At 54.4% G+C, this 9683-nt stretch overlaps 2 protein-coding genes across 3 annotated transcripts; one reads left to right on the top strand and one right to left on the bottom strand.

Moving 5' to 3' along the window:
* Positions 1–554: 554 nt before the first annotated feature.
* On the bottom strand, positions 555–3815 carry MED29 (mediator complex subunit 29). Its single transcript, XM_012774643.3, has 4 exons — positions 3600–3815; positions 2699–2757; positions 2404–2488; positions 555–857 (listed from the first exon to the last, which is right to left on the bottom strand). The coding sequence occupies exons 1-4, from the start codon at positions 3813–3815 to the stop codon at positions 615–617; spliced, it is 603 nt and encodes a 200-aa protein (XP_012630097.1). The 3' UTR covers positions 555–614.
* PAF1 (PAF1 component of Paf1/RNA polymerase II complex) lies at positions 3725–9036 on the top strand. 2 transcript variants are annotated; one of them, XM_075993071.1, is made up of 15 exons: positions 3725–3849; positions 4259–4421; positions 4877–4906; positions 5005–5097; positions 5403–5524; positions 5615–5681; positions 5777–5878; positions 5962–6067; positions 6147–6215; positions 6301–6404; positions 6487–6603; positions 6699–6827; positions 8090–8195; positions 8303–8393; positions 8472–9036. In XM_075993071.1, exons 2-15 carry the CDS (start codon positions 4375–4377, stop codon positions 8897–8899), a joined length of 1611 nt encoding a protein of 536 aa, XP_075849186.1. In that variant the 5' UTR covers positions 3725–3849; positions 4259–4374; the 3' UTR covers positions 8900–9036. The 2 variants fall into 2 exon arrangements, with proteins under 2 accessions (XP_075849186.1, XP_075849187.1); XM_075993072.1 differs by lacking the exon at positions 3725–3849 and adding an exon at positions 4154–4169.
* Positions 9037–9683: the final 647 nt, after the last annotated feature.

The raw sequence follows: 9683 nt of genomic DNA, 5'->3' as shown, positions 1-9683 counted from the left end.
CTCCCCAATCAGGCATGCTGAGGTCAGCACCTAGACTAGACCCCTCTACTTCTCCTTTCCTGAGCCAAGGACGCTGGGGACTGGGCTGACATGGGAGGTGCTGGGGGACTCTGGGCTTGGCTGTGGCCCCTGGAAATGAAGTCCCTTCCCTGGTTCCAGGTGACCCAGGGCTGCTGGTCTCTCTTCATAGACACGGAGTCCCAGTAGGGGACAAAAGACAGCAAAAGTAGACTGGAGAGCGAGAGTTCACAGAGACACAGGACCACAGGGCCAGAAACACAGAAATAGAGAGACAAGGACAAAAAGAGACACGATGCAAGAGAGAGACACAAAGAGCTAGAAAAAGGAGCAGAAACAGGTCTCCACACCCAGGCCAGGTCGGGGAGGGCCCCTGGAACAAGGGACACACACAGTCCAAAGTCTACCCTAGACTAAGGAGAGGGCAGCCGCGTCAAGGTTCCGCCCTGCGCGCTCCCTGCTGGCCTCTGCTGCCCCCTGCTGGTCGGGCCGCGATGCTGCGGCGAGAGGAACACTCAGACAAGGCAGCGCAGGCTTAGGCTCTTCATTCCCTCTTTGCCCCCCACCCCCACCCCCACCGCCTGCCCCACCACACTTCAGAGGGTGCCCCCCGGCCCGGTAGGTGGTGCAGGCGTCTTGCCTGTCACCTTGTTAGCACAGTCCAGCAGGGCGGTGTGAATGTCCTTGGCACAAGCAATCTGGGCTTTGATGACCGCCAGGTACTGCGGGTAGGGCAGGCTGTCAGGTTGCACTGCGTCCGGCTTGGTGGCCGTGGGCACCAGGGTAGGAGAATGCTTGGCACTGTCACAACTCTGCGACAGGCACTCGTGTGCCAGGCGCTGTGGACAAGCAGGCAAAGGCGCAGTATCAGCCTCACTCCAGGTGTTTGTAGCCCTACCCTAAGGGCCAGCCTGGGGGTGGCCTGCTTGGCCTCTGGACTCCCAGGGTCTTGGAGTCAGAGCCTGGCACTGCCGATCACTCGCTGAGCAATCCTGGGCATGCGGCTGTTCCTCTCTGAGACTCAGTTTCCTCCTTTGGAACACAGGTTTAATAACTTCCTCTTCTACCTCATAAGGTGCAAAGAGCAAGAGCAGGCATGTGACACACGGGCACCGGACCTGGCACATCATTTTAAGTGCTGACTGATATGCCCAGGCTTCCTGTTGGTAGTGGCAGCTCGGGTACTTCTTACTCTACCGGAGACTCGAATACAGCAGTTCCCAGGCCCTGTCTCCTTTCATTCCTCAAGTCCTTCTAGGTCCCTGTCTCAGGGACAGCCCCACCATTCTAACCAGAGCCCTGGGACACATCCTGGACACTCCTTCTCCCCCAAGAGAGCAGATCACTCCCATGGTCTGCACACAAAGGCTCTCAGGTTCCCATCTGCCTTTCCCCCTCCTCATGGCCCTGCCCTGGTGGAGCCTGGTCTAAGCCGACCTGAATCCTGCCAGAATCCTGCCACGGCTGCCTCCTTGGGCTCCAGACTCTAGTCTCAGGCCCTCGAACCCACCCTTCACTTGCCAGGCAGAAGCATATTCCTAAAAACTAAATGGGTCCATGTTCTTTCCTGCTTGAAACCTTCCATGGATACCCAGTGCCCCCAGGGTTATAGTCAAAATCCAAAACAACCATGCCTACTACACCTCAGCCAGACTACATTTCTTGATGTACCTAAAGCGAATTTAAAGCAGAAGTTGTTTTCTCTGGTTGGAACACAGTTCTACCACTTACCAGGCTGCTCAAACTCTGACGTCTCCTTCAAAACTGAGTCCAATATAATGACAATGATGATGATACCATAGTAAACATTTGCTATATGTCTAATATCATGTTAAATACTTTACAAGCGTGATTTCCTTGAGTTTTCCCTCAAACTCAATTTTCCTAAGGAGGAACCCAAGGCTCAGAGGTAGAGACTGATGGTCCTTCTGATCCCAGAGGCTGTACTTTTAGTCCCTTGCCCTCAACTCCTGCCACTCTTCCCTCCTTTGTTCCAGCCTTGCTCAGATGTGCTCCCTTCCAGTAGCCTTCTCTGAACCTCTCTCTCCCTATCCCAACCCCAGCCCCCCACAGCCCCCTCTGCTTCCTCGTCCTGACCCGACCCCACAGCCCTGTGCCTCCTCTACCACTCTGGCCTGGGCTTCTCTCCCGTCAAAGCCCTGACCACTCTGAGTGTCACTGTTTGGAGTATGCTTGTCACTCCACTGAACTGGAAGCTCTAAGGATAAAGATTATGGCAACACTGTGTCCCCAGCATCAGTGGGAGCACCAGTGGCCCAGAGGAGATGCCCAGTGAGCGTGAGTTGACTGACTGAATGGAGGTTCCTAAAGACCTTGGGGATTAAGACGGGGATGTGGTCACACAGTGTCCAGGGGGCCCCTTACCAGGCATAGCTCCAGCTGGTCACAGAGTGCGTAGAACTCCTCCAGGCACTTGTCAAAGCGCTGAATGGGTCCGTCACTGCTCTTTCTACAGCCCGGGAGAAAAGGGTGACTGAGGAATGGATTTCCCATCCCTGGGACACCAGTATCTACCCAACCAAGCGTCCAACAGGGAACCAGGTATATTCCCAGGAGATCTGAGGCAGAGCTTGAGAATAGGATGGATGGGGTGGGCAGGGAGAAAAGTTTCTACAACTGGGGTGGTGATAGGATATCCTGGGAAGGGGGCTGCACTCACTGTCCGTTGTCAATGTTAGTGTTCTGAATCAAGTTCTGGGCTGCAACCTTCATCAAGGTCTAGTCCAAAATACAAAAAAACAAAAGAAAACCGTGAGAGATGGAGTAACTGAAGACACCTTTGGTAGATCTACACTCTTCCTTAAGATCACTCAATCTCACACCTCCTCTTCACTTGGCACCTCCAAGCCTCCTGACACTCCAGAGAAATGCTCTTTTCCATTCCTATAGCAATCATTATCCTATTTCCCTTGAAGCCCGTCCTCACCTGCGGTTCTTGCCAATAACCTCCCGGACATACCTTAGGGTCCCCCCTCATCCACCCACCATGGAACCAGTCCATTCCTCAGGCTTTTTTTTTTTTTTTTTGAAACAGAGTCTCACTCTGTCACCCAGGCTGGAGGGCCATGGCGTCAGCCTAGCTCACAGCAACCTCAAACTCCTGGGCTCACGCCATCCTTCTGCCTCAGCCTCCCGAGTAGCTGGGACTACAAGCACGCGCCACGACACCCGGTTAATTTTTTCTGTCTTTAGTAAAAATGGGGTTTTGCTCTTGCTCGGGCTGGTCTCGAACTCCTGAGCTCCAGCCATCCTCCCACCTCAGCCTCCCAGAGTGTTGGGCGTGAGCCACCGCGCCGGCCTTTCCTCAGGCTTTGACGAGAGCCTGGCTTCTCCTTTAAATTCCCTCTCACTCAAGTTCCAGCGAATCTCATTCTCAACACCAGTGCTGCTCCCACCTCACGCTGTCAACCGCACAGCTTCGTTCTGGCCTCACAAAAAAGAGCAAGTCCCACTACTCTTCCCTGCCTGGCGCTCTTTCCACGCCTAAGCACCCCTCGGCCCGCCCCCTTGGATTCACACTACCGAATCCCGTTTGCTTCTCGCAGCTCCCAGCCAATCACCTGTAGGCTCTCCTTCAGCTGCGGGATGAGCATCTTATAGCGCTGCACAGGATCGAAGTCCTGCTGCTGTTGCTGCAGAAGCCCGCTCTGGGCAGGGCCCACCAGTTGTGCCGGCGGTTGCGGCTGCTGCTGGGGACCCGGACCGCCAGCCGAACCCGGACCGGATACACCAGCAGCCGAAGAAGCCGCCGAAGCCTGCTGCTGGGGCGCAGCCATCCTCCTCGCTTAGAGCGCCGGAAGTGCGTCACAAGTGCGTCTCTCCCAGTTTCTTTTTAGCGTCTCTATCTGTAGTCCCCCGTTTGCTAGTTAGCCCCGCCTCCCAGGCAATTCAACCAATGGGAGGAAGAAGGTACACCCACCTTCCGTCACTCTCAAATCCGACGTTCAGACTGAGATATTTTTCTACCAATCACAGGAGGCCGGTCTTCCCTCACCCCGCCCTTTACCCTGCCGCACACCAATCCGTGTGTGGTTCCGATCCGGACTCTATTTCCCCGAAGGCCTTGCGGCCTGAGGCGACCTGTCGGGTCCTCAGCGTCTTGGCGGCAGTTGGTGGAGCCGGAGCTTCGAGTCCGTCCCCGGTGCTGCCTGCACGTTTACCTGAGTGTCGCCCGGAGCTGTTCTCGGCAGCTCACCTCTTCCCAACCCTCTCCCCACAGAGAGGGTGGCAAGCCGAGCTCTGCCCTGATCAGGCGTCCACCGAGGTTGGCACGCCCCTCCGCGTCTTCCTGCGGCACAGCAAGGACCCTGTCCGGGCTGCCGTCGCCTCATCGCTATGGCGCCCACCATCCAGACCCAGGCCCAGCGGGAGGATGGCCACAGGTAGGCGCCACACCGCCTGGCTCTCTTTCTCCTGCGTTTGTCTAGGTTTCAGAAGGCGGGGGATCGGCGGAGGGTTTCTGCTTAACAACGTCACCAGCCCCTCAGGTCTGCCCGTGACGTCACGGAGCGCTCACCTTTGACGGAGGGGGCGGGTTCCTTCTGGGACGCCGGCCCCCTCCTCTGCTAGCGGGGTTCGAGAATTAAGCTCTTGGAGATTCTCTTCAGAAGGGATTGAGGTTTGGAGACTCCTCTTCCAAAAACAATTGAGCACTTGGTTCTTTATTAAAGTACTAGAAGGTATCTCCTCCAAAAGGGATTGAGCACTTGGCCTCATTCATGAAAGCATTTGGAGCACACGTACCAAAGAGGATTAGCGTGTCACTCCTCTAAGTCTTTTTCACTCTCGTTAAACCCATCTTCTCCATCTTTCTATCATTCTTTTTCTTCCCCACCAGGCCCAATTCCCACCGGACTCTGCCTGAGAGGTGAGCCCCACTGTGCTTTCCCAGGAGGAGTGGGGCAATGGGGGCTGGGAGCAGAGGTGGGGCAGCAGGGGCCCGGTTTTGAGCCACTGTGTTCCCAGGTCTGGAGTGGTCTGCCGAGTCAAGTACTGCAATAGCCTCCCTGATATCCCCTTCGACCCCAAGTTCATCACCTACCCCTTCGACCAGAACAGGTGAGACTAAAATCAGGGATGGGGAAACTGAAGAATATTCAGAGTTCCTTGAAGGCAGCGACTGCATTGCTTTCTCTGCAGGGCCTGGCACAGTACCTACTTAGTAGGTGCTCAAGAAATGTTTGTTAATGAATAGAGCAAGCAGTGCTCAAGTCCCTTCCCATTGGGGAGCCGGCCTGCAGACTCCAACATGGGGGTCACTCTGATCTGAGTTGCTCCCCGGAGAAGCTTAGCCTCTGGGAAGCAGGGACGCAAGGGGTGAAGCTGGATTCCAGAAACCATAATGGGCATGTTTCTTCACCCAGGTTCGTCCAGTACAAAGCCACTTCCTTGGAGAAACAGCACAAACATGATCTTTTGACTGAGCCGGACCTGGGAGTTACCATCGACCTCATCAATCCTGACACCTACCGAATTGACCCCAATGGTATGTGGGTAGACAGGGAGGGTCTGCTCTAGGCCAGCAAAGGCCAGGCCTGGGCCTCCCTCATGGTCCTCCTGCCCCCTTGCTCTCTAGTTCTCCTAGATCCAGCTGATGAGAAGCTTTTGGAGGAGGAGATTCAGGCACCCACCAGCTCCAAGAGGTGAGGGCATACCATGGGTATTAGGGACTGGCTTGGATGGGCTGTACAAGCAGGAGGCTGGTGGGGTCCTGAGCGTACCTCATCTCCTACCGTAGATCACAGCAGCATGCAAAGGTGGTACCATGGATGCGTAAGACAGAGTACATCTCCACCGAGTTCAACCGTTACGGCATCTCCAATGAGAAGCCTGAGGTCAAGTAAGTTGCAAACAGGAAGGAAGCGAAGGGGGAGCTTTCAGGTGTGTCTAGTGGTCTCTAAAAGTCTTTCTCTTTACTCATAGGATTGGAGTTTCTGTGAAGCAGCAGTTTACCGAGGAAGAAATATACAAAGACAGAGATAGCCAGATCACAGCCATTGAGAAGACTTTTGAGGATGCCCAGAAATCAGTAATTGAGGGACTGGGATGGGGAGAGGGCAAAGGTGTGGTTCCAGAGCTCTTCCTCATCCTGTTTTTGCCCCCACCAGATCTCCCAGCATTACAGCAAGCCCCGAGTGACACCAGTGGAGGTCATGCCTGTTTTCCCAGACTTTAAGGTCAGGCCTAGGGCAGGAGGTAGGGGGGGACAGCCTCCCATGTCTGCCTGTTCCGGTCTAACCCCAGTGCCCTCCATCTCCCTAGATGTGGATCAACCCATGTGCTCAGGTAATCTTTGACTCCGACCCAGCCCCCAAGGACACGAGTGGTGCAGCTGCGTTGGAGATGATGTCTCAGGCCATGATTAGGTAAGTGGCCCTGCCGCCCACCTTGGCTTGCTCTTTGCCCCTTTGTCCTCATATTTCACTGACCCTCCTGTCCCCCAACCAGGGGTATGATGGATGAGGAAGGGAACCAGTTTGTGGCCTATTTCCTGCCTGTGGAAGAGACGTTGAAGAAACGAAAGCGAGACCAGGAGGAGGAGATGGACTACGCGCCAGATGATGTGTGCGTGGGCTGGGGTCAGGTTGCGGGGTTTGAGAAGTGTGTCCCCTTTTCTCATAAGGAAAAACATGGGACTGAACCTGTGCCCTCATCCACAGGTATGACTACAAGATTGCTCGGGAGTATAACTGGAATGTGAAGAACAAAGCTAGCAAGGGCTACGAGGAAAACTACTTCTTCATCTTCCGAGAAGGTGACGGGGTTTACTACAACGAACTGGAAACCAGGTACTCGGCATACTCCCATCTGAATACCTTGGATCTGTGCTTTTCAAGACCCTGGGGCATGCAAGAGCCACCTCAGAGGTCGTTTGTATTTAATGATTTGTCACATTCATTCATAAGCAAGAGCACCAGATGCCTGGTCACGCACATGGGCTGGACTTATACGAGAGACCAGAAAGAAAATCTTTACGTAGTGCCGGAGACATTTATAGCTTTTGTGCAAGGTAGACAGCCAGGTTTCCCCTGGTATTAGCAAGACTTCATGTGAAAGTAAACAGAGCCGAAGTATGGAGTGATACACAAGGTTAACATGAATGTTTTAAATGAAATGCTTGATACTCAAGTCCAAAAATGTGACTTCAAAACTCCTTCCTGATGGCTGAAAGTTACTGCTGGGGCCTTTGGTGTCAGAGTCGGGAAAGCCTGACTTGAGTTCCTATTTAAAGCAGAGAGCACAGATTCTGACCCCATAAGATAGGCACGAAGTGTAAAATCAGTGGGCTGCGAGGGTCCGAGTGACCTGGAACTCTGGGCAACCTCCAAGGGGCACCACAACGAATTTCCAGCCCCATGTTGTTGTGCTGTGGGGGGTTAAAAGTCCCAGTCGGGCCATAAGTTCCTATTTCTCAAAAGCCAGAAATCCAGACTTTACATGTCCTAGTTTGTAAGGGTTGGTAACTAATGCATTTGTAGTCATGTGCTGCACAGCAATGTTTCGGTTAACAGTGGACCACATATACCATGGTGGTCTCATGAGATAGTGATACCCTCTTTTTACTGTACCTTTCCTATGTTTAGACACATGGATACTTACCACTGTGTTATAACTGCCTGCAGTATTCAGCATAGTAACACGCTGTTCAGGTTTCCAGCCAGGGAGCAATAGGCTATACCATAGAGTCAGGTGTGTTGCAGGCTGTTCCATGTAGGTTTGTTTAAGGACACTGTGATGTTGGGATGACGGTGAAACTGTCTAAACAACGTATTTTTCAGAGCGTATCCCCGTCACTGATCAACGCATGACTGTATTTATGTAAATACCGCCCCCCCCAACATGGTATATAGGGCAACCAAACTGGCACCATGGGAACTATCATCCTTCCCCTCTCTTGCATCCAACCCCTTGAGTCTCTTTTATTCAATGTGTCTTTATTGTGGTCTATTCTCAGCTAAGTACTAACTGGGAACCAAGTCAGACCAGACCCCTCACTGGGTGGGGTCTTCAAATACATCTTACATCCCTCCCCTAAATTTGCCCACTGCAGAGTCCGTCTTAGTAAGCGCCGGGCCAAGGCTGGGGTTCAGTCGGGTACCAACGCCCTGCTTGTGGTCAAACATCGGGACATGAACGAGAAGGAATTAGAAGCCCAGGTAACAAGCGCCATTGGCCCAGGGCACCCAGAAGGGTGGTGGCGGGTGAGGGGCAGAGGTCCAACAGAATACCCCCCTTCCTCTCACGCCAATCCTGCTGCTTTCAGGAGGCACGGAAGGCCCAGCTGGAAAACCACGAACCCGAGGAGGAAGAGGAAGAGGAGATGGAGACAGAAGACAAAGAAGCTGGGGGCTCAGGTAAAGCCGGACAGGCCAGCCTTGGGGAGCCCTGGGAGGGCGGGAAACTGGGTCTCACCTCTCCCTGCTCCCTCCCAGATGATGAAGAACGTGAGAAGGGCAGCAGCAGCGAGAAGGAAGGCAGCGAGGATGAGCGCTCAGGCAGTGAGAGCGACCGGGAGGAGGGAGACAGGGACGAGGCCAGTGACAAGAGTGGCAGCGGTGAGGACGAGAGCAGTGAGGATGAGGCCCGGGCTGCCCGGGACAAAGAAGAGATCTTCGGCAGTGATGCTGATTCAGAGGATGATGCTGACTCTGACGACGATGACAGAGGACAGGCCCAAGGTGGCAGTGACAATGATTCAGACAGCGGCAGCGATGGTGGTGGCCAGCGGAGCCGGAGCCGGAGTCGGAGTCGCAGCCGCAGTGCCAGTCCCTTCCCCAGTGGCAGCGAACACTCAGCCCAGGAGGATGGCAGTGACGCTGTAGCTTCTGATTCCAGTGAAGCTGACAGCGACAGTGACTGAGCCCAAGGCTTTCAGGGCTGGTGCAGACACCGCCATTGTGAGCAGGAAGGCACTTTTCTAGTGGTCTGTTTGTGAGCCCTTCACTCTGTTTGTCCCCACCCCGCACCTTTGCTGTTAATAAAGCCAGCTTCTCTTTACTTCCTCTCCCAGCCCCTGTCGTGTTCTGCCCAACTCCCACCCCAGGCACTCCAGGACCTAGAAACGGGGGCCAGAGGCAGGGTCACGGGGTTTCCCATAAAATGTAGCACAACAAAGGTCAGAATTCTTTTTCTTTTCTGTTTTTTTTTTTTCCAAAATAAGCCCAGACCATTAAACAAGTGAAACTCAACAAATAAGTCTTCTCCAACAGCGAGAAAAACTGTACAGTTACTCAAAGCTGATTCTGCCAGTGGGGCTGGGGACAGAAGTGGGTGGGGAGGGTGAAATCATGGAGGGCCTGGGGAGTGGGGACGGGAGCAGGGTAGGGTCGGAGTCCTGCCCATCAGAGTGGGGCCGCCTGCGTCCTGCACACTCTGCTGTCAGGTGGGGGGGGTGCGCAGCTCTTGCCTCCCTTTGTGTGTGAGAAGGCGTCCCTCGCCACCTCCCAGTGCCAGGCAGAGTCAGCTCACCCTGATGGGGCGTGAACGAGACAGGACCGGCTGGGGAGAGGCGAGGGTCCCATGAGAGGGACACCCTGCTGATTCCAAACGAGGTGGCCCGTCCATCCCACGGCTAGTGGGAGGGGGACTAGAGAAGCCCTGGGAGCTTAAGGGGAATGAGCAAAGGCACAGAAACACGGAGGGGC

This window comes from Microcebus murinus, chromosome 16 (assembly GCF_040939455.1).
Source record: "Microcebus murinus isolate Inina chromosome 16, M.murinus_Inina_mat1.0, whole genome shotgun sequence".
Classification (NCBI taxonomy): domain Eukaryota; kingdom Metazoa; phylum Chordata; class Mammalia; order Primates; family Cheirogaleidae; genus Microcebus; species Microcebus murinus.
Note: the sequence above shows the minus strand (reverse complement) of the source record. Positions and strands in the feature narration are given on the sequence as shown.